This window comes from Podarcis raffonei, chromosome 7, assembly GCF_027172205.1.
Source record: "Podarcis raffonei isolate rPodRaf1 chromosome 7, rPodRaf1.pri, whole genome shotgun sequence".
Classification (NCBI taxonomy): domain Eukaryota; kingdom Metazoa; phylum Chordata; class Lepidosauria; order Squamata; family Lacertidae; genus Podarcis; species Podarcis raffonei.
The window spans coordinates 71158967-71182582 of NC_070608.1; the positions used below are offsets into that span (position 1 = coordinate 71158967).

The following is a 23616-nucleotide window of genomic DNA, read 5'->3' on the forward strand; positions in this document are numbered from 1 at the left end:
TTTGGTAAGTTAAACTTTTAAAACTTTTTTGGGGGTTTTTGGATTTTGGGTTGGGGTGTTTGGAATTCAAGGACTTGGTGTTGGGGAGGGGTTTGCAAGAATCTGGAAGCTTGTGTGGTTTTTTTCTGCATTTTTATGATTTTTTGTGACCATTGGGCCACTCTGCTGTTTTTTTAAAAAAAATTCTGGGTTTGAATTTCTGTGTGGTGGGTGGCTGGGGGAACAGTTTAGGAGGGGTTTGCAAGAATCTGGAAGCTTGTGTGGTTTTTTTCTGCATTTTTATGATTTTCTGTGACCATTGTGCCACTCTGCTGTTTTTTTAAAAAAAAAATTCTGGGTTTGAATTTCTGTGTGGTGGGTGGCTGGGGGAACAGTTGGGGAGGGGTTTGCAAGAGTTGGGGAGGGGCTGGGGGAACATTTGGGGAGGGGTTTGCAACAGTTGGGGAGGGGTTTGCAATTTTTGTGTGGTGGGTGGCTGGGGGAATAGTTGAGGTTTTTGAAGACTTTGGTGATTTTTGAAGCTTTTCCAAAACTTCTTTTGCAGCCATTTGGTAAGTTAAACTTTTAAAACTTGTTTGGGGGGTTTTGGATTTTGGGTTGGGGTGTTTGGAATTCAAGGACTTGGTTCTGGGTTTGAATTTCTGTGTGGTGGGTGGCTGGGTGCTTTTGAATTTTTTGGATGTGAAGACTGATTTTTTTTGGGGGGGGGTTGCGAAGGTAGGAGCTGTGCTGCCATGGGACCCAAGAAGACTGCTGCTGCAGAGGCCGGCGAGAGGAAGAAGGAGAAGGTTGCGCTGGAAATGAAGAAGGAGATCATCCGGAAGCACGACGGTGGAATGCGTGTGACAGACCTCGCCAGGGAGTATGGGAGGAATCCATCGACCATCGGGACCATCCTGAAGATGAGGGAGAAGATCCTTGCGACTGATGCAGCCAAGGGAGTCACCAGGATCGTGAAGAACCGCCCAGCTGTTCTGGAGGAGGTGGAGAAGTTGCTGCTCATCTGGTTAGAAGAGAAGCAGCGTGCAGGGGACACAGTGACTGAGGCCGTCATTTGTGAGAAGGCCAAGGCCTTGCACGCAGACCTTGTCCGGGAACAGACAGGAACCTCAGGCGAGCCAGAAGTCTTCAAGGCAAGCAGAGGCTGGTTTGACTGGTTCAAGACAAGATCTGGAATCCACAGCGTGGTCAGGCATGGAGAGGCTGCCAGTTCTGATGTTCCTGCGGCTGAAAACTTTGCAGCGGAGTTCCTGGAGGTTGTGAAGACAGAGGGCTACGTTCCACAGCAGGTCTTCAACTGCGACGAGACCGGGCTGTTTTGGAAGAGGATGCCCAAAAGGACTTTCATCACACAGGAGGAGGCCAAGTTGCCTGGCCACAAGCCCATGAAGGACCGTCTGACCCTGCTCTTCTGTGCCAATGCAAGCGGCGACCTGAAGATCAAGCCCCTGCTGGTGTACCACTCGGAGAACCCACGGGCCTTCAAGAAACACAAGGTCGACAAGGAGCAGCTGAGTGTCATGTGGCGATCCAACAGTAAGGCTTGGGTCACACGTGTGCTGTTTGTGGACCGGGTCAATCTTGCTTTTGGCCCTGCTGTCAAACAGTACCTGTTGGACAACGACCTGCCGCTGAAAGCTTTGCTTCTGATGGACAATGCTCCTGCTCATCCTAAAGGCCTTGAGGAGGACTTGTTGGAGGAGTTCAGCTTCATCAGCATCATGTTCCTGCCGCCTAACACCATGCCACTGCTCCAGCCGATGGATCAGCAGCTCATCGCCAATTTCAAAAAACTCTACACCAAGGAGCTTTTCAGGCGATGCTTCGAGGTGACTGATTGCACCACCATCACCCTGCGGGAATTCTGGAAGGACCACTTCGACATCGTCACCTGCTTGAAGGTGATCACCACGGCCTGGAACGGGATCAGCCAGAGAAATTTGAATTGCGCTTGGCGCAGCCTGTGGCTGGACTGTGTGGCACCAAGTGACTCTGATGCACCAGAGTCAACAGTGGTGCAGGACATTGTTTCCTTGGGGAGGACCATGGGCCTGGAGGTCACAGAGGAGGACATCAGCGAGCTGGTGGAGGAGCACGACCACGAGCTGACCACCCAGGAGCTGGTCGAACTGCAGGCAGAGGCTGCGCAGGAGCAGGCCTCGCTGGAAGAGGAGGAAGCAACTGAGGAACGGCTGTCCTCCAAAGAACTGAGGGACATTTGCCTGAAGTGGAAGGATGTGCAGGCTTTTGTACAGTGGCACCACCCTGACAAGGACCTGGCACATGACCTTGTGAACACTTTTGATACGAGGGTCATGTCGCCTTTCAGGGAGGTGCTGAAAAGGCGGATGAAGCAGCAGACCATGGACAGGTTCTTCAGCAAGAAGCAAAGAGTGGAAGAGGAACCTTCTTCGAGTTGTCCCCCAGAGTCTTAGAAAATGTACTGTACACTTTGTTGATTTTTAAATGTTTTTCTGTCATGTTTAGAAACTTAATTTATTGTTCCTTCAATTTTTGAAATGCTCTTTACAGTATGTGTGACTTTAAAGAGCACTTAATAAACTCTTGTTGTACCAAATTTGGCTTTGTTTGGACTTTTTTTGACCATAGGAACGCATTAATTGAATTTCAATGCATTCCTATGGGATTTTGTGCTTCGCAAGACAAAAAATTCGCTAGACGAAAAACTCGCAGAATGAATTAATTTCGTCTTGCGAGGCACCACTGTTTTATCATCCTAGCTTCTTTACCACCATAGCCTATGAAGCTCCCTTCCCACTTCTTGGTGAAACGCTTGATGTTCCTTGTATGTTGTGCCAGACTAACTATAGTGGGCTGACTTAACTATAGTTTGTTAAGGGCGCTGGGAATTATAGCTCTGTGAGGGGTAAACTACAATTTCCGAGATTCTTTGGGGTAAGCAAATGTGCTTGAAATGTATGGTATATGTGCTGCCTGTCTGGGGCTGAGTTGCAGGAGTTTTCATTTTAGTTGTGGCACTGAAACAGAACTTCCCACAAATTCCAAATTTTGGCTATGATTTGGAAGATTGCCATCTGATTTTAAAGTTGTTTTAAGAAAATCCAAAATCCAGCCTGAGGAATCTAGTTCTTAGTTCTTACAAAACATGAGACACAGTCTCTCTTGTTTGTTTAGATCAAGAGTAGTCAACCCTTTTATACCTACCGCCCACTAATGCATCTTTCTTGATGGTAAAATTTCCCTACCACTCACCAGTGCTCAATGGAAGGATGATTCAGCTTGTGCCGTAGAACACCCTACCGCCCACCTAGAATCCTGACATGCCCCCTAGTGGGTTGTAGGGACCAGGTTGACAACCCCTGGTTTAGATTCTCTCTCACACACCCCATCCTCTGAAAATCCTGGTTTGTAGCCAACTAAATTTTACTCAGAGTAGATCCACTGAAATTTATTAGTGGATCAAAGTTAGTCTACTCTGAATATGACTAGGATTGCATATTGGTCAATGTGAGAAACAACATAAATAAATTCAGTCGACTTTAACAGTTGAATGTATGGGCTCATGGAATATTAATTTCTTAAGGAAGAGAAGCAAACTCTTCTTCTTCTTCTTCTTCTTCTTCTTCTTCTTCTTCTTCTTCTCCTTCTTTTATTGCCACTTGGTGCAGGAACATTCCACAGCAGCAGACTTCCTTTATTTCTCATCCAGTCCCTGTGAGAGCAATCTAAAATCTGTTTCCAGTGGTTGACTTGCAATATGAGTGAAGGCGAAGAGATGGCAGCCCTGGAAGTGAATACATATTAATAAAGCTGACAATCTCGCATGAATTTCCAAACTGACTAGAAACATTTCTTTCTTTATCTTGGGAAGAAAGAAAATACTGAAATTACCTATACAAATCCCAGGGAAGTCTTAATGAACACATAAGAACAGCAGGCCAAGAACTATAATAATGGGCTGAATTTTAGTCCCTCACTGGGATTCCATCAATGCTTATTAAGCACCTGTGAGAGGCAAAGAGAAAGAGAGAGATCTTAGCACTGTACGCTGTGTCAAGAATTTTGAGAGTTTAATTAGAATGGTAGAATTGTAGAGTTGGAAGGAATCCTGAGGGTCATCTAGTCCAACCCCATGTAATGCAGGAATCTCAACTGAAGCATCTGTGGCAGATGACCACTCAACATTTGCTTGAAAACCTCCAATGAGGGAGAGTCCACCACCTCTCATGAGAGTTTATTCCATTGTTGGCAATTCCCTCTAATAGGGTCTATCACCTCACAAGAGAAGAAGAAGAGTTTGGATTTGATATCCTGCTTTATCACTACCTGAAGGAGTCTCCAAGCGGCTAACATTCTCCTTTCCCTTCCTCCCCCACAACAAACACTCTGTGAGATGAGTGGGGCTGAGAGACTTTCAAAGAAGTGTGACTAGCCCAAGGTCACCCAGCAGCTGCATGTGGAGGAGTGGAGATGCGAACCCGGTTCCCCAGATTACAAGTCTGCCGCTCTTAACCACTACACCACACTGGCAGGATTCCACGCCCCCCCCCAAAAAAAAATAAGGTAGTGGCTTCTGCATACTCACAGAGCAAGTTTATAAATGAAAATCAAAAGTGAGGAAGTGGGGGAACCTTTTGAAACAGCCTGACAATGATCTGAGCTTCCAAGAGGTATGGAATAGTATATTTTTGTGGGATTTAAAGCTGCAGCCAAGTACAACATTCCTACAATGGACATGTTAGGGGATATTTTGTACCACTCAGGGGAAGACTTCCTGTTTCCTCCTGAGCTGGGAAAGACTTCCACTACATGTGACTTGAAGAGGGTGTGGTCTGTTGTACTAGCATGGAGGAGCACATGGCCTCCATGTTCTAATCAGTGTGTATTCTCCATTTTGTGTTCCTAAGAGTTAGGAGAAGTGACTGCTGAGTCGCAGTCACTTGAGACTATTTCCCTTATGGGGCAGTTCATGTAGATATATAGATATGTAACCTAAGCCTGCCTTCAGGGATCTATCTGTGAACCTGAATGAATCTGTGAGTAAACTTATTTTATATTAAGTTTAATCAGATTCTCATGTCTATTCTTTTTAAGAGGGATTAGAAGGCATCTTACCAGGAATCTTAAGTAGTGAGGCTCAGACGAGCCAGCAACAAACTAACTGCTGTGTAATTTAAAAAGGGGGATGTTTGGAACTCTGCTAGGATATGGAACTTGCTAGCACAAGTTAGGAAGGATATGATTAAATAATATATCCTCTCCTACCTCCCTAATCATCCCCACAGTTTTCAATTAGGAAAGGTGGGGTGGGATGGGGAGAATGAAAGAGCCCACTGAACACAGGGAGAAATCCTGCAGTAAGATCCTCTGGGCTGAGTGGGTTTGGGATCCAGCAGATCTCTGGCTGAGTAGGGAGGTTTCTGGCATGGGTGGGCTATGTTGCCAAAATTCCCCACCCTCAGATCATTCAGAGATACACTAGTGTTATTTCCCTCACCTGTCTCAGGCTGGACCCAGCCAGCTGAGCCCATCCCAGTCGTTGAAGAAGAAGAAGAAGAAGAAGAAGAAGAAGAAGAAGAAGAAGAAGAAGAGTTTGGACTTGATATCCCACCTTTCACTCCCCTTAAGGAGTCTCAAAGCGGTTAACAATCTCCTTTCCCTTCCTCCCCCACAACAAACACTCTGTGAGGTGAGTGAGGCTGAGAGACTTCAGAGAAGTGTGACTAGTTCAAGGTCACCCAGCAGCTGCATGTGGAGGAGCAGGGAAGTGAACCCGGTTCACCAGATTATGAGTCCATCGCTCTTAACCACTACACCACGCTGGCTTTCTTGAGTCAGTGTAAACTTTGAAAAGGGGGTGCAGCAGTTGGACCAGAGGGCGCTTCTTGGGTTTTCGGCCTCAGCCACCAAACTACCTTGACCAGCTTTAAGAATTATGCACCTTAACTTATGGGGAAAGAGCAACAAAAATGTCCTAAGTAGCAAAATGTCTTGGGCCAGCCTTCCTGAAGCAGCTTTTATCTGCAGAGCCGATAAAGCGTGTCCTCCCTAAAAGAGGGCACGTGATGCGGTGAGACCTGAAGACTGACCTTCTTGTTGTGGGTGGGTATATTGGACAGCCACAACACCCAACTAGTAGGTCCCTTGTTGCTGGGTTTAATCTGGTCAATGGAGTGCTGTCTCAACGGATTGAGGGACCTATAAATACCTATGCACATGACCCAGAGCTTCCTCTTTTGGTTCGTGCATCGAAACACCCGCCCACCTCTCCCTATGTTTAGGGCTGTGTGCTTGATCTTATTATGCCATCGTGTGTCATCTGTCATTGGGACAGGGGCACGGCAGGAATTTTACCCACTTGGTTGATTGACTGTTGCCATTTGGGTTTTGCCTGCCGCGTAGCAAATCTTCACAACATGTAAGGTTGCGGATAGGCACTGGTTCAGGTGATAGGGATGGGAGAATGGTCTTGCCATCCCTATGTGCAGGGTATTCCGTTAAAGGAATCCAGGGACTCAACTTGGTTTGGTCAACTCCCAAGCGGGGGTTGTGCCCATGCCTGAGTCCAGGGGAGCATCCGGGGAGTGGACATAGCCTGTACCTGGGCTTTCTACCTAACTCAGGTGTTCACCCTTGGCTGACCTATGAAAGAGCTCTGAATCAGCGCTACCTGCAAGGGTGCAGGGAGCTAGTCGAACCAGAGCCTATGCAACCATTCACTTTCTGTAATCAATAAAGTTGTGGCCTAAATTCTGCCCAAAACCCAACTAAAATTTGAGTCAAATGTGTTTTTATTGAGGGGGAGATCTCTGGGTCTGAACACGCAAAGACAGCTGTGTGAAAGAGGGTCTTATGAAAAACCCCATCAAAAGAAGAATGGATAATGAAATTGATGGACTATGCAGAAATGGCGAAGCTGACCGGGAAAATCACGCACCGAGAGGACAATAAATTTAGTAAAGAATGGCATAACTTTATAGAGTACATCAAAGATCACTGTAAACAATTAAAAACGTTAGCAGGGTTGACATAGCACTTGTAATTTATAACGACAAAGGAGAAAAATGGAAATGTAATAATTTAGGTAAATGCAATTAGATACAGAAAAAGGAAGGAAATTTTTGGAAGCCAAATATTATGGTATTAATGTAAACAAGTGTGTGTGTGTGCAGAAAATTGTTTTCGTTTTGAAATTTTGATTTAAAAAAAATAAAAATAAAGAGGGGGGTGTCCTGCAACTTCAAATTGCAGATATGACAGCTTGGTTGTTTTAAAACTGGCTGGGGTGGGCAGCTATGTGGAAGTCCAAGAAGAAGAAAACCTAAAACTATATGTAGTATGTAGGAGATCTTCTTTCTGTGTCATTCACTGCATGTATGCTACAAGCGTATATTCAGAACATGGGGGGAAACACCATGCAGTTAAAAGGAGAACTGCATTGCAAATGGTACATTTTTTTAGTAACCACTTTTCTATACTCCGTGGATACAGAATGTTGGAATGTGGCCACAGAACCTAAATGTTTCAGCATTGTTAATTTATCAAAATGTGAAGCCTCTGCTTGTGAAATCCTAAGGGGAGAAACATTTCCTGAAAACCTCTACTTAACTTGGAAAAAAACCCCAACCAGGCTGTTTTTCAGTTCCCTTGCATGACCTATAAAGGGATGGAAGTGAGAAATGACAGGTTGGAAGCAGACAAATTTTATATACTGTGGGACCCAAGTGGCATGGGGTTTTCTCATAGACTAGGGCACCTTTTATCTTCAGGTCTGCAGTTCACATGAGGGTCAGGCTGGCAGCGGGCAAACTAATTTTCTGCAGGCAGATGGTTAGTGACCTTTGCAAAGGAGATCAGTGCTTTTAGCCTATGGACTTAACGGGCAGCATTTTCCTCCAGAGTGGTCAGTAAAGGGTACCCTAGTCAGCAATCTGAATGCTAAGGTTAAGGCTGCATCGTGTGAACTTCCCTACTGCACTAAATGCTTATCCTTCCAGGACATTAGAGAAGGACATCCTTGGACACATTAGTACTCACAACAGTCCAAAATCTCCCCCACTCCCACTTCTGCTAATGGTTCCTTTTCGACCTCACTGTCCCCTAGAAAAAATAAACCTCTTTGAAAAACTTCAAAAGTCTTGGCTGAAGCCACACTAAGATCCTCAGTTTTGATCCTGTGTTTCTGAGCACAATTCAGAGTGTTGGTGCTGACCTTTAAAGCCCTAAATGGCCTCGGCCCAGTATACCTGAAGGAGCATCTCCACCCCAATCATTCTGCCCAGACACTGAGGTCCAGTGCCGAGGGCCTTCTGGCGGTTCCCTCACTGCGAGAAGCAAAGCTACAGGGAACCAGGCAGAGGGCCTTCTCAGTAGTAGCACCCACCCTGTGGAACGCCCTCGCATCAGATGTCAAAGAGATAAACAACTACCTGACATTTAGAAGACATCTGAAGGCAGCACTGTTTAGGGAAGCTTTTAATGTGTGACATTTTAATGTATTTTTAATCTTTGTTGAAAGAGTGGATGGGGAAACGCAGCCAGATGGGCGGCATACAAATATATTATTATTATTATTATTATTATTACTACTACTACTACTACTACTATTCTAACTGTGTTTATCGATGTGCAAATCAATATTAGCTAATTTGTCAGCATGTCTTCAGAAAGGAAAAACCAAAATGTCCCTCTGTTTTGCCACCCTATGGGATTGATCAGTGGTGGCTATTTTTTCTAGAAAAAGAGGTGCCGGAACCCACCCTTGTACTCTTATAACGGCAATGGCACCCACCAGAGAGGTGCTGAAACTAAGTTCCTGTGAGTTCCAGCTTGGGGAAAAAGTCCTGAGAAAGTCCATCAGGAGGTGGAGCCAACTAATTCTCATATTGCTCCCTTCCTCCTCCCTGCTGAGTTCTACCATGGTAGCACAAAGACAGTGTGTCAGGATGTTCTCAGCAGGTTTTCAGATTATACACAGCTCTTCTTCAGGTTTTGATTATGAGAGCAAAAAATAAACATCCAATAGTCTAGATAGAAACAACTGGGTAGTCAGGGTGATGGTTAGTTGGTTGCAGAAGTTTACTGGCCATTCCTGTTGGCATGGAGATAGTCTAGGTTGAATACAAACATGCCATTCTGATGTCATGTGTGATGTCACAAAGAGGATATGCTTTAAGTCTTGGTAAAGCCAAAAACAGTTAACAGTCAGACTGCATCTCAGCATTGTCAAGATGGATTTCCATAATAGGTGATGAATAGTTTTATTTGAGGGGTATATTAACTTTTACTATTGGGGGAAAGTTTTAGATTGGTCTGCCACTTTGTAACCCTTTCTTTCTCCTCCCTGGAAGGGCAGAATGGGGAAGTGGTCCACCATTCCTCCTCCTCTGCCTAGACACAGTGCTGACAGACATTGCCACCTCCTGGAACAGGCAGTGTCACCCCTAGACTGGTGTAAGAAAGAAGGCAGGCAATGGGGGGCAGACAGAGGCTGGTGGGACAGTGTCCAATATTTTACCAAAAAATATCTACCTCTACTGTGAGTGGCAAGACAAAGAGAACCTTTTTTCTGGCTATTTTTCAGAGGTGGTGGGGTGTAATAGGTGAAATAAGGTGCTGGGTTTTTGTTTGTTTTTTTGCCTTCAATGTTAATAATAGAATGTAATATGACCAGGGCTTTTTTTCAGCCAGAATACACTGGAACTCACTTCTGGCATCTTTCAATTGGGTACCACTACCATTATAAGAGAACAAGGGAGGCACACCTGGTGAGTTGTGGCACCTCTTTTTCTAGAAAAATAGCACTGAGTATGACTGTCTCCTTCTGAGCATAAAGAGGGAGGGAGGGAGGGAGGGAGGGAGGGAGGGGGAGAGAGAGAGAGAGAGAGAGAGAGAGAGAGAGAGAGAGAGAGATGCTGGCTTCCATATTTTCCCAGAAATGCATGCTTGGTAGGCATGTGGTATAATTCCTTAGGTTGTCACGGCGTTGTGGAGGTGAAGTGACAGCAGGAGCTCTTCTCTGACCATTACTGCCACTACAGGCAGGATCATGCAGAAATTGTTATTATTTAAGAAATGAGAGAATATCACCAGAAACAGCATTTTTACAAAGGAAGGTGGAGCAGGAGAAGAAAAGATCCGCTGCTGCCACCATGGTCAGCTCTTAAGCAACTCTTTCTCTCTGACCCTCTTCCTCTGCTGTTATTGTCATCTTCTTCTAAGGTTACAGGGAACCAGACAGAGGGCCTTCTCGGTAGTGGCGCCCACCCTGTGGAACACCCTCCCTTCAGATGTGAAGGAAATAAGTAGCTATCCTATCTTCAAAAGACATCTGAAAGCAGCCCTGTTCAGGGAAGCTTTTAACATTTAACGCTGTATTGTTTTTAATACTTGATTGGGAGCCACCCAGAGTGGCTGGGGAAACTCAGCCAGATGGGCGGGGTATAACTTCAACAACTTCTTCTTCTTCTTCTTCTTCTTCTTCTTCTTCTTCTTCTTCTTCTTCTTCTTCTTCTTCCTCTTCTTCCTCTTCTTCTTCTTCTTCTTCATAAGCCTGCACCACCAACTGAAACATGCAAACCTTCGGTGCTTTCGCATACTGAGAATTCTGACTCACAGCCATCAGTTAAGTCCTCACACAGCAGTTAAACTAACTTTCACCGGAACAGACAGAAAACTTTCCACATCAAATACATTACAATACAAACGTCAGGACACATTACACAATGCCCATTAAAACATAATTCAGATAAACAGGATTTTACAGCCATCTATGTTACTGGTATCTTCACAACTGTGGACGTTCCTCGCAAAAAAGTAATTTTAAAATAGCATGATGTAGCCAAAACTTTTAAGTTCCATTTCCATGGGAGACCTGAACTAAGTGTCCTGCAACTGGGTGCCCACTTCAGGTTAAGCCTTCTGTTGTTGACATGGGTGTTTTCAATGGAAAAGGACAGAGCTATTACTAGATACCATGCCATCAATGTCAATTATCTCCATTTTGAAGTTTCTTCAGATAAGCAGTCAGCCCTTCATGTAGCCCCTTAGCAAAGAAGCAACAAAGGCAGAACAATGCAGGCTGTCATTGGAAATAATAGCAAAAGCAACCTCTTTTCCTGATGCCTAGATTCAAATGTGCAGTTTTTGGAGAGGCGAGCTGAAGCACTCAAATGTGCAGCCTGAAGAAGCATTCCTTATTTACCCCCTGCTGCAAGACTTCATTCCAAAATGACAACTTGCACAACACATGAAAAGTGTCACTCATGGCACAATATTTCAGGGTATGTAAAAATTTCATATGGAAGCGCAATATCCCAGGGTCTGAAACTAGGAATCATCGTCCATCAACCTGTGCTGTAAATAATCATTAAATGCAAAATACCCTCTCCTGCGGTGGCATATAATAATAGCATTGCTGTCCTTTTATAAGCTCGAGTCTGGATCCCAGGTACATTTCAGTCACTAAAAAGTTGCCAATTCATTTCTTTTATGTGTTTTGCTCATATGGAAATGAACAGAAACAGACTCCAACAACACAGAATGGCCATGCTAAGATGAGAGTTGAGCCTTTATTTCGTGGAAAATAATATTCTATTTTTAAATATATATTTTTAGCTACTGAACTGCTGGAGAATTTCAGTCACCCCCTGGAAAAATACTCAGCAAAATGGCCTCACCATTTGCACCATCCATGATTTTTAGATGTAACTGTGGATCCAGTTTTAATATTGTTTTGTAATATTGTTATGCACCACTCCAGGCTTCGAGCAGTGTGAGATTCCAGGGGTACCAGGTGTGCATACCAGGGTTTATGCTCCCTTTCGGACAATGAGATACAGTGGAGACTGTGGTGTTTTTATGCTGTATGGTTTATATACAACCTGTGCCTACTCTGGAGGGGGCTCTGAGCATCACATCCGAATCAGTGCCAGCTTCTTCCAAAGGAAGCAGCATCCCTGCCCTGCAATGTGCCTGTCCCCAAGAATGGTCACATCCCACCTGTTCTAACCTTGCTAACCTAAGCTCTGGTCATTTGTAACACAGAGAAGCCCCACTCATCTGCATTCTCACACCTGGTTCTTTGATGCTAAAGGATCATTAACCCCAGGTTCAGAACAGCCTTTACCAAAGGTGTCATGGGCTTTGAAGATGCTCAAATTCAGGATGAAAGGGGGAAATGTGCTAAGAGGAAGGCATGCTTGGCAAACCCTCACCGTCATCAATTTCCACCCAGAAACCTATGTCCCCACTGTGGAAGGACGTGTGGATTCAGAATTGGCCTCCACAGTCACTTACGGACTCACTGTTAAGATCATGTTCATGGAAGACAATCTTACTCGGCTACAAGTGATTGCCAAAGAAGATTTTAGGAGGAAGCAATAGGCTTAGCCTTTACTCTATCTAGTCACCCTCTCTCAGCTCTTCTAATATGTACTAACTAATATGAACTATGAACTAATATGAACTAACTATAGAGTTTTGTTTAACAATTTGTTTCGGATGCAAAGGGGCCCAGGTCAAATCCCAGGTAGAGATGGGAGAGAATCCTGTCTGAAATCCCAGAGAGCTACTGCCATTCAGGGTAGATGATCCTGATCTTGATGGACCACTGGTCTGGCTCAGTATAAGACAACTTCCTTTGTTCCTGTGAAACAATGTTATCTTCACAAATATAAGCTTAGGCTGAGCAATAGTTACCGACCCAAGATCATCGATTGTGTTTCATGGCTGAGCAGGGAGTTGAACCCATTCAGCACTTTAACCATTACAGCGCACTGCCTCAGAGCATGGGGGAACCAGGTTTATTTTGCTTTGTTTAAGCATTTATTAGCTACATTCTCGGTCCCCAGTGCAGAATCCAAAAACGGCACTCCGGTTAAAACAAAGAAACAATTGCAAACCGTGAAAGATGCATAAAAGGGCAGAAATACAAAATCACCCATAAGCAGCCACAGTCAGAACAGAATAGAAGAGAATAAAGCAAATTCAAAACAAACACAGCAGTTAAACACACATTCAGTTTTCCATTAGGAAACCCATTTGAAAAAAGCCATCTAATAATAACTTGACTTTAGAAAGCCATCAGCATGAGGGCCGATGGAAGCCCCACTAGCAAGAGCATTCTATTATGTGGTTGTCTCGGCAGAAGAAGCCAGGCTATGAAACCCCTGCAGTCTTCACCTCCCAAAAGGGCAGGATGCAAGGAAAGAGGAAAGTGCGTATCAGAGATGCTCCCCGAAGTCCGCAGGCCTCAGATAAGTCTGAAAAAGTCAGAACCAGCACTTTAAATTGAGCCTAGAAGCAAAGTCAGAGAGCTTGAGCTAAAATAGGAATTGTATGCTCTTTGAGACTTGTCTCTGTCTGGAGGAAGGCCACAGCTTCTAACCGTAGCTTCCAAGCCACCTTCAAAGGTAGAAGGCAACCCGTTTGGCCTGTGCTTGCAATGCCTATACAGAAAGAAAGTGATTTATTGGGTAGAACAGAGAGGACAAGTGAGAGAGGTGGCATACAATCCCTCCAACCCAAATGAGTTTTTCTTCTCAGGCCCACAGTACAATGAACAGCTAGATCAATAACTGAGTGGCAGGAACTGTACGCTGAATGCCCCTTGATCTGAGATACATATTTTTAGAATATTATTGAGAATTTGTATCAATTAGAGCACAAGGAGAAGGGGACGACAGAGGACGAGATGAATGGACAGTGTTCTCGAAGCTACCAGCATGAGTTTGACCAAACTGCGGAAGGCAGTGGAAGACAGGAGTGCCTGGCGTGTTCTGGTCCATGGGGTCACAAAGAGTCGGACATGACTAAACGACTAAACAACAACAACAACAAAGTATCCTGCTTCTGATCTTTCGATGCTGGGGGTGGGGGGAGGAAGCAGCTGCCAGAACAATTTGTTTGACTGATTCAAAAAAGCAAGCAAACAAAAAACTCTTGAGGGGTGTTCTTCACAATGGAGAGATGCCTCACTGACTCATCTTCCATAGGGCATCTTTTTTATGCTGTGGATCTGGCATGCACTGTTTTTTGCAGAATGTGAGATAGTAGCTTTGGGCTACGTTTTCTAAAAGAAAAGATTTTAAAGTGCAAATAATAATAATAATAATAATAATAATAATAATAATAATAATAATACAATATCTTTTGCTTCTATCTAGTAAAGAAAGAGTAATCATGATTGCATTACAAGTTGCCAGCAAGAATTTCGAGTGAAGGCGTGGAGACTCCCCACATTATGTGGAAAACTCATGTGGTTAAGATACTATCTCATTCAGTAGTTTGGCGAAGTTGCAAGACCGAGGTTCTCTCAGGCTGCAGTCCTACACAGTAAGCCTATAGCTTACGTGGGACTTACATTCCAGAGATGGTGCCTAAAGCCAAAATCCCTTATAGTCAAAGCACCTGAGATGCAATGGTGAGTAGGACTGCCAAAGTCTTTTTCCTAGATGTCTGCCCCCTTTCCACCCCCCTTTTATTTTATTTTTTACAAAATTGCCAAGCATGTAAAGTTAAATGTGCACAACCTAAATGTGCCTAAATGGGCTTATCATATACTGATTTGCTTGTCTAAGTCATATGTATGACAGAGGGAGATATGCACTTGTATAGATATATTCATGTGGCTGCATACATGTGAAATCTATGCATGAAAGTCTGTGACTGAGTTACATGTGTGTCTAGTCTTATGCCTGAGTTAAGTGTGTGGGTGGGTGGGTTTAGGACAATCAGGAGTTGGCTGGGGACACACTTTGAGCGTTGCCCACAGCATCATCGCATGTAGCTTATGAGAGCGTTGCCCATCTTTCTCTGTGAGGAAGCTTGTGGGCATCTGGATTGTGTAGCACACTTAAATACACATTTTCCTTACAATTGTCCTACTCACGTAAAGAGACCTATTGATAAATATAAACATGGGGTGTTTTAGAACAGAGGCAGCCCATCTATGACCCTCCAGAAAGTAGCAGACTTTGAGCTCTCAAGTATCAGTGGCACCCTGTGCGACACAAAAAATTAGTGCCTCCTCACATCTTGGGCTCCATTTTACAGCATTGTTTTGGTGCCCCCTGAAGCATGGTGCCCAGTGCTACCCTAAAACTGCCTCTGCTCCCGATGTCGCTGAACAGCTACCACCAGCACCTGCTCCTTTTATAGGGCCTTGGACCCTACCTCAGTCTCCTTGCTGGCCCAGTTTGAGATGGTCAGGTGACTGCTTGCTCTGAATTAAGGCCTCACCATCCCTTTTACCTGGTGATGTCTAGGAGTTAAACCAGGAGCAGAAGTTTCATATGAGGAAAAACAATAATAATTCCCCATCTGCTGTCTGAGCTGGGGGTTATGTGCCTTAGTTTTAAGTCAAGGCTAGAGTGCCATGATCGTCTAACTTTAAGAGGATAATACTCTTAAAGTATTAAGATAATACACATAAAGATAATGAGGAAGGGTTGTAGCTCAGTGGGAAAGGAAGCTCCCTCCCTCCCGGTTTGTTGGTGAGCGTCGCTGTCGCGCTGCCAGCAGAGGCTCTTGGAAGTGACTTGTGGAGAAGATGGCACTGGCTGAGGTGAGCTCCTGGGAACATGGAGGGGGCAATGGCTGCTGCCGCTGCTACTGAGTGGCTAGACCCGCTGTCCTACTTCACCTGCCCGGTGTGCCCGGAGGTGTTCAAGAGCCCTGTGAAGGTGCCCTGTGACCAGGCATTCAAGGATTGTCTTAAGCCAAAAGAGCCAGTTTGTGGAGTTTGCCACAGTATCCTGTCTCATGGCAGCAGAGCTTTCAAAGTGGAAAAGCAAATTGAAATGACAGTGGTAGAGAATCTGCTTTTCATGCTGAAGGTTCCAGGTGCATTCCCCGACACCTTCAGGCAGAACTGGGAAAGATGTTGTGGTGATCACACAGGGTCCCTGGATGTTTGACAGTCTATTGATCTCTGTGCCACCACTGTGATTGCTTTCCCGCTGCCACCAACCCGGTTCTCTCAGGTACACACAGAGTCCAGACAGTTGTTAACATTAAATCAAATAAGCAAGTTTATTTTATAAGCCTTAACAAGTTTATGGTTTCAGATAATTTTTCTTGTCAGTTTCTTAATCTTAGTTTCTATACCGGCTTATACCTTTCCTAAATAACTGCTAACTGATTATCCCAACTGTCTATCTGACTCCTATCAGTTTCTCTCATTCTCTCACAACACAACTCGACCAACCCACAGACTTATCCTCCCTCTTCCTTCTCCAACTCCCAACTGACTTCCCAACAACTCCAACTCTAACTCTAACTCCTCCCCTTGGGTTCCCACTGGCCAATCACTTCACACTCATTTAACCCTTTCCTTATGACCCACCTAGGAGGGCAAACGCCACAGATGTGCTGCCTGAAACTCTTGAGAGCTTCTGCCAATCTGTGTAGACAATACTAATCTAGATGGTCCATTGATCTGGCTCAGTATAAAGCAGCTTCCTATGTGCCCACATTCTGGAGAATTTAGCAAAGTGAGGCAGTTCTCAGTAAGAGGAACACCTGGGCTCCAGCAGCCCCATGTCTGCAACAAGGCCTTTTGATTCTGCTCCTTCCTGACCTAGGGCTGTTTTCTGCAGTGGGCCTTCTCCTCAACAACCACTTTCCTGTGATAAAAGGGATAAGGTTAATTCAGGGATGAAGTTAATTTCATTAAGCATGAATTCTAGAGCAAGATTTCCCCAGGTGAATAATGCTTTTAGTTCTCAAGTGGATTGTACTGAGCATGCCTTGACCTTAACATTTTCACATAATTCTCCACTCCTTGTCCTCCTCTCAGGAAACCATGACCTCTCATGATACTCGTCAGATTCCAAGCAGCTGAAACACCTCACAGCTGGCCCATGACAGTACCTCAGATGCAAAGGACTGACTATTCACAATGGCCCATTCCAAATAAAATAAAAATTCTTAGTACCATTGGATTAGTCTCCAGAAACCTTGATAATTCTGGACACAATCTGTAGTGCCCTGGAGAGAACTTCCTCATTAATTCTTATCACAATGTGTTGGTAACACAACAGGGTAGTGCTCTGGATGTTATGCTGAGAGAGGAAAGGCAGAAGTTATCTTTAAACATCTGCTAGATTTACTAAGAAAATTGCTTGACTTCTGTAGCATGGAAACATTAGAGGTTTAATTGATAAAAGTGAACTAATACTGGGAAAACAAGTCTTGTTCGCAAGACTCTAGAACCTGAAAAAGAAGAAGACAATGCACGTACTTTTGTAACCTAAGAAAATCTTTAATAACAATTATCTTTTTACAAAAATCTCTACCCTATATTTTTATTTTTTAAAAAATATTATTATTATTTTGAGCCACCCCTCTCCCAAATGTATATGCAGTGTTGCATCACAAGACATCACCCCCCAAGAGGAATTCTTATGGAGTGGGGAGATGACATCTGTCAAAACAGCTCCCCTGCTACTAGGACTCCAGGGAGCAGCAAAAATTCTGTTTATAGTTAAGACTCAAAGGGATAAACACCAACAGCAGGAAGTGCTACCTATCAACACACACACACCCATTTACAAAACCCACCCCAAAACTCACCATTGTGGAGGAAGATTTTGCCTTAATCCTAACTAACATCCTTAGCCGATTTAAGCAGAGAAAGATTCTATCTAAACTATTCCAGGGGTGACAAGACTGAGGTTTCTGCCATATGCTTCTCATTTCACTTGAACCATGAGGTCTACCAGCTTGGACTAGGTACAGAGTAGCAGGACCACGTACACTTAGAATTAAGAACAAAGGGGTCTATGAGCACATACTCGGGCCAGTGAATTGTTTTCATGAAGGGAACTAAGATGATTTCCTATCCATTCTGAAGGAAATCAGCTCTGAGTGCTCACTGGAAGGACAGATCGTGAAGCTGAGGCTCCAATACTTTGGCCACCTCATGAGAAGAGAAGACTCCCTGGAAAAGACCCTGATGCTGGGAAAGATGGAGGGCACAAGGAGAAGGGGATGACAGAGGACAAGATGGTTGGACAGTGTTCTCAAAGCTACCAACATGAGTTTGACCAAACTGCAGGAGGCAGTGGAAGACAGGAGCACACAGCTTGGTGTGCTCTGGTCCATGGGGTCATGAAGACTTGGACATGACTAAACGACTAAGCAACAAGATCATAGTCCTACCATTCAAAAAATAAACTGGTGATGAAGTATAAATTCCCATTTTGGACATAACGACTAACTGTGGTTTCATTAAACCAGTATGTAAGGAAGGAGGAAGGGGGAGACAAGGAGCGGGGAGGGAGTGTGCCTAACTATGGTTTGGCAGGCTGCGGATCAAAACTGAGCCTGAGTATTTTATAGACTGTTAGGCAATAATTTGTCCGGTAGGCTATGTTTGCCTTTGTAGACCATAAGGTGTGAAAGTCTGGTTTATCGCATGATAATCTTATGCAGAAGTTATTCTCTGCAACTATGTAAAATTTGGATGGGCATAAGAAAAAGATCAATCTTATCAAAAAAATCAGATAGATTAGGAATATTTTCAATCCATATCTTCAGTACTCCTCAGCATTATTTGCCATCACATCAGTAAATTTAAGGGATAGAAATGGACTTTGGAATCTAAGTTTATGAAATGCTTTATTTTGTGGACACACAAAAGCTCCATTTTGTCCTATTCCACTCTGAAAGTAATAAACTGTGCAGGAGGTTTAAAAGGAATCAAGAAAATCATGCACAGAATTCTATTGGGGAAAAAACATTTCCTGAGAATTATGTGCATGAATTTCTTGGATTATTTTAAACCAGACTAAGGGTTGGTTCACACATGATGCGACCTGTGGCAGCAAGGGTGGCATGCATGTATGAATGAGCCAACAGAATCAACTATCACAAACAGAAATTCTTCTTTCACATCAGCTCAAATATGAGCTTCTTACTAGAGTCTACTAACTGCACACCTACACAACCTGTGTTCAACCAAGCCAAGTTCAGCTCATCCAACCATGTATAGCTTCCCAGAATAGGATGAATAAACATCTAGTTTTTGCCCTTCACTTGAGATTGCAAAAACAAGTACCACACAAACCATAATACTCTGCTAGTGTTTTGTGCTGGGCTTAGTAAAGTTGGAAATCTCCAACTGTTCTCATCTAGTGGTGAGAAATTAGAGCCTGCCACACATGCTAAATGTGACCCATAATTCTTCCTGAATGCTTTACATTTCTGATATTATGCCTGAAAAGGCTCTGTTGAAAGGGTTGTCCTCTGTACATTTCTCAATAAAGTCCCTCAGCACTTTTCTTGGGTGGGGGGGCACTCAATGTGGTGAGATGCAACCAGTCCAATTGTAAAAGCAATACTCTAGAAAGAAGCATGGAATGTTCAATTGCTCTGTTCTTCCTTGATATGCTGAAGACATACTACTATATGTGTGTGTGCATAGTTCCAAGAAATTATTTTCTCAAAAATATGAGGGGAAAGTGGTTCTCTCTCCAAGTCCTATCCATGGTACGCTCAGAGAGTATATGGTCATTGTCGCAGAGATAGGAAGCTTGTTTAGTATCTAGCTCTGCAATGGAAATCTACTGTGATTGAGGAGGAGGAACATTTAATTGAGAAGAGCATTGTAATGCCTGTTCTTACCCACTGATATACAGTGGTACCTTGGGTTACATATGCTTCAGGTTACATATGCTTCAGGTTACAGACTCCTCTAACCCAGAAATAGTACCTTGGGTTAAGAACTTTGCTTCAGGATGAGAACAGAAATCATGCTCAGGCGGCGCGGCAGCAGCGGGAGGCCCCATTAGCTAAAGTGGTGCTTCAGGTTAAGAACAGTTTCAGGTTAAGAACGGACCTCCTGAACGAATTAAGTACTTAACCCAAGGTACCACTGTACTGCTTAAGGGGAGTGGGAATCTCATATGATTTAAATTCCTTCCTGCTACATGCATACACAGAGTGTTGAAATAAGAATAGCGAAAGCACAGCTAAGAAGCTCAAATCATATATATGACTGACACCCTTCTTTGGAAATTAAGCCAATGTTCAGACTTGAACATTCAAAAACTTTACTTGCAGAAACTTACAGATGAATTAAAACATAATGTTTACAGTCATGTGTTTCTCGAAGCATGGGCTTACAGTCCTTGTTCTAACTTCCAAACAACTGTATTTTCCTCTTCTGAGAACTCAGCACTCAGTCGTCTGTATCTCAGTTGTCCATGCCTTGCAACTCCTATTAGAGATTTCCACTTTTACCTTCTCCTGAAGCTTTAATCTCTTTCTTTAAGCAAAGAAAATACACTCCAACACTCTATTCAACTTAGCAGTGTTCACAGTGGATTTCAAAACACAGCCATCCTGCTTCACATAGAATAGAATCTCTCCTTCATGAAGTACCTCCCATGTGACCAACATTAGTCAATCAAATGAGAATGACTAGAGAACTCTCTAGAATTCACTTACCAACCAGTCAAATTTAAACACATAGTAATGCATACAAGCATTTACAATTTCAGTGAATTAAATTACTATACTTAACACACAGTAGGTCCTTGTAGCAACACTCTGAGCTGTTTTATGACCTTTTCATTACATCAGCGTGGAATTCAAGAAGCCCCAAATGCAGAGATTTGTAAGTTTGTAATATATGAAAATGAAACAATTATTAGCATTGCTGCTCATAATCAAATACCTATTTAATTAAAAATATATATACAAAAGTATCCTGGTTCCAAACCTGACAACTTTCTTACCTCTCTGTCAGATGGTCTGCTCTGTCAGATGGTTGGAGGAGCTTGCCCAGGCATTCTTCCACCAGCAACAGATTGTCCAAAGCACAAATTATTGCCCTGAAACATTGAATGAGGAACAGCTGCAAAAAGAAGAATGGTAAAAAAGTAAAAAAAAATAAAATCAATTTATTGGAAGAGAAAACACACACATGTAGACTGAATGATCTCATGAGATTTTGCCCTGAGGCAAGTTGGATGGCATTATTGATAACAGGTTCTTGCCAAGAGACAAACTATATTTTGCCACTGAGGAGGCAACTAGAGATGTTCTGTTCAGAAAATCTTGATGTCAAGCTTATTCACATGGATTTTTTCTGTAATTTCTCTCTCACCCCTTGATCCTGAAAAGGTAGTTATTTTTCTTCAGCCAGTTCTACTAAAAATATGAACAAATCTTGCATATTATCGGCATTTGTGTACACATTCTTATACAGTGGTACCTTGGTTTAAGAACAGCTTAGTTTATGAACAACTTGGATTAAGAAAACTGCAAATCCGGAAATAGGTGTTTTGGTTCGTGAACTTTGCCTTGGAATAAGAACATGTTTCGCTTCCTGTTGAGTGTGGTCCATTTGTAAATTGAGTCCCCGCTGCTATGGGAAACCACGTCTTGGTTTAAGAATGCTTTGGTTTAAGAACAGACTTCCAGAACAGATTAAGTTCTTAAACCAAGGTACCACTGTACGCATATTACAGGACTATTTTATATACAGATTTCCTAAAGTAACCAGCACTTAAACAGATAGTGCAGCAATGCATGCAACACTATAAAAATCTGAAGAAAATAAGAGAGGTGAAATCACACAGGTGTTCTGGGAGGGAATTTCTTATTTGATATTTATTCCAAGTTTTCATAAAATTCCCAACATATGAGGATAGTAGATTTGTAAACTCATAAAACTAAGCTGGCAGAAGATGACTGTGTAGATGTATTCATTTGTAGCTTTGGAAAACAACCTATTTAGTCCAGCCACTAGTGTCAGAATAGAATCATGCTGCATTTGTGCTTGTCCACTCTTGTGAAGTGAAAAAGCAAAATACACCCCACTGCCACTCTTAACTAAAGAGCCTTTACAAAAAGAAAGAAAGAAATACAGAAAACTGTTGCCCAAAGTTGCATGTTCTATCTAAAGAATGTCAGAGAATTCTGACCAAAAAAAAGGGAGCAGAAGTTGCCATTGTTTGCTTATTTGTCCCATGCCCAAAATGGAAATCAATCCAATAAATATGATTGGTATTCACTGTTGTTGCTTTCCGTCCACAAATTATACATAAAGCAATTCACTACATTCCTCTGCAATTGTATTATGTTTCCTTTGCAGTGACATGAACAGGGTGGAATAAGGCAAGGACAGTGTCAATTACAGAATTAATTGCCTAAGTTTTGCCACAGAGGACAGGGAGACGAAAAACATGTTTTTTGAAGGAAGACAAACTGCAGTGGGATGGAAACTGCACTGCATTTGATGACTGCAAGGCAGTATAGGAAATGGCTTCTGATATCCCTGGTTTTATCATGCTTTATGGAAAACCTGACCTAGTGTTGTATCGTGAGTAGCATCTAAGATGGCATCAGCCTGACATCATAACTGCCTAAAGATTCAACTGCTTTTATGGCCATCTGAGAGGCTGCACTCATTGCATTAAAAATGGTGCTTCCTTCTTTCAGCCAGGAGTTGAGAGTAGGAGCTCATCCAGACTTCCACTTGTCCTACCTCTCTCCTCCAGGAAAACCCAATCTTTATTGTAGAATTGGAGCGAATGTCAATTGGCTTTTCTGCAGATGGGCATTTGCTCCGATTCAGTGCTAAAGAGTTTTTTTTCTCGAGGAAAGTGGTAGGACAAAGAGAAAACTGCTTTCTAGACACAGGTCAAGAAGAAATGTAGATGAGTCCTTGGTTACATTGTCTGGCTATATAGGAATTGGCAGGAAAAAAGAGTTATATGATTCCTAGCGGTGTCTGTCAAGAGGATTTCTGAAGGAGAATCTCTGTATTATGTACTGCTTCAATGCTTTTAACCTAGTAGTGTCAAACTAATAAATAAAGTTCTTGTTTCTCTTACTGGGCTTAACCTCTGCCAAGAAAGTCATGGAGTATCTCCAGAGAAAGAGCAGCATTCACTCATGTGAGCTCCCCCCTGTAATCTGACTTGGCACAGGTCTACCACCTCAGTGAGAACTAAGGCTTTGAAAACCTGCACAGTTTTCTCTCATTCCACCCAACGTGTTGAACTTGCCTGCCAACTACATCAGGCGGCTTCCACTGACCTTCGGCAGGGGATGTTTCCTCAAAGCCTTTTCCTCTTCTCTGAATTCTTGAAAGAGGAAACCTTGTCAGAGAGGTAGAGCAGGGGTTTTGCTCCAAACCGTTGAAGCTGTTGGGGAAAAAAATCAAGCATCTCATTGCATAACAGGGATGGAGAACTGTTTTTCCATCCCTCTAGTCTAGTCCGTATAGTTAAAGCTATGGTTTTCCCAGTAGTGATGTATGGAAGTGAGAGCTGGACCATAAAAAAGGCTGATCGCCGAAAAATTGATGCTTTTCAATTATGGTGCTGGAGGAGCCTCTTGAGAGTCCCATAGACTGCAAGAAGATCAAACCTATCCATTCTTAAGGAAATCAGCCCTGAGTGCTCACTGGAAGGACAGATCCTGAAGCTGAGACTCCAATATTTTGGCCACCTCATGAGAAGAGAAGACTCCCTGGAAAAGACCCTGATGTTGGGAAAGATGGAGGGCACAAGGAGAAGGGGACGACAGAGGACGAGATGGTTGGGTAGTGTTCTCGAAGATACCAGCATGAGTTTGACTAAACTGCAGGAGGCAGTGGAAGACAGAAGTGCCTGGCATGCT

The 23616-nt window shown here is 43.3% G+C and overlaps 1 protein-coding gene and 1 long non-coding RNA gene across 5 annotated transcripts in view; one reads left to right on the forward strand and one right to left on the reverse strand.

The window, feature by feature from the left end:
• The first annotated feature begins 493 nt into the window (after positions 1-493).
• On the forward strand, positions 494-2844 carry LOC128418110 (tigger transposable element-derived protein 1-like). Its single transcript, XM_053397574.1, has 3 exons — positions 494-551; positions 718-1595; positions 2821-2844. The coding sequence occupies exons 2-3, from the start codon at positions 735-737 to the stop codon at positions 2842-2844; spliced, it is 885 nt and encodes a 294-aa protein (XP_053253549.1). The 5' UTR covers positions 494-551; positions 718-734.
• Positions 2845-3612: 768 nt separating this feature from the next.
• Positions 3613-23616, reverse strand: part of LOC128417884 (uncharacterized) — a 236041-nt gene continuing 216037 nt past the window's right edge. For 2 of the 4 annotated variants that reach the window (XR_008331591.1, XR_008331592.1), the window contains exons 2-3: positions 3874-3987; positions 3613-3766 (exon numbers count right to left, since the gene is read on the reverse strand). This is a non-coding gene — a long non-coding RNA (uncharacterized LOC128417884). Of the gene's footprint in view, positions 3767-3873; positions 3988-15986; positions 17197-20723; positions 20843-23031; positions 23139-23616 lie in introns of those variants that run through there. The other 2 variants (XR_008331590.1, XR_008331589.1) reach the window with 2 other exon arrangements.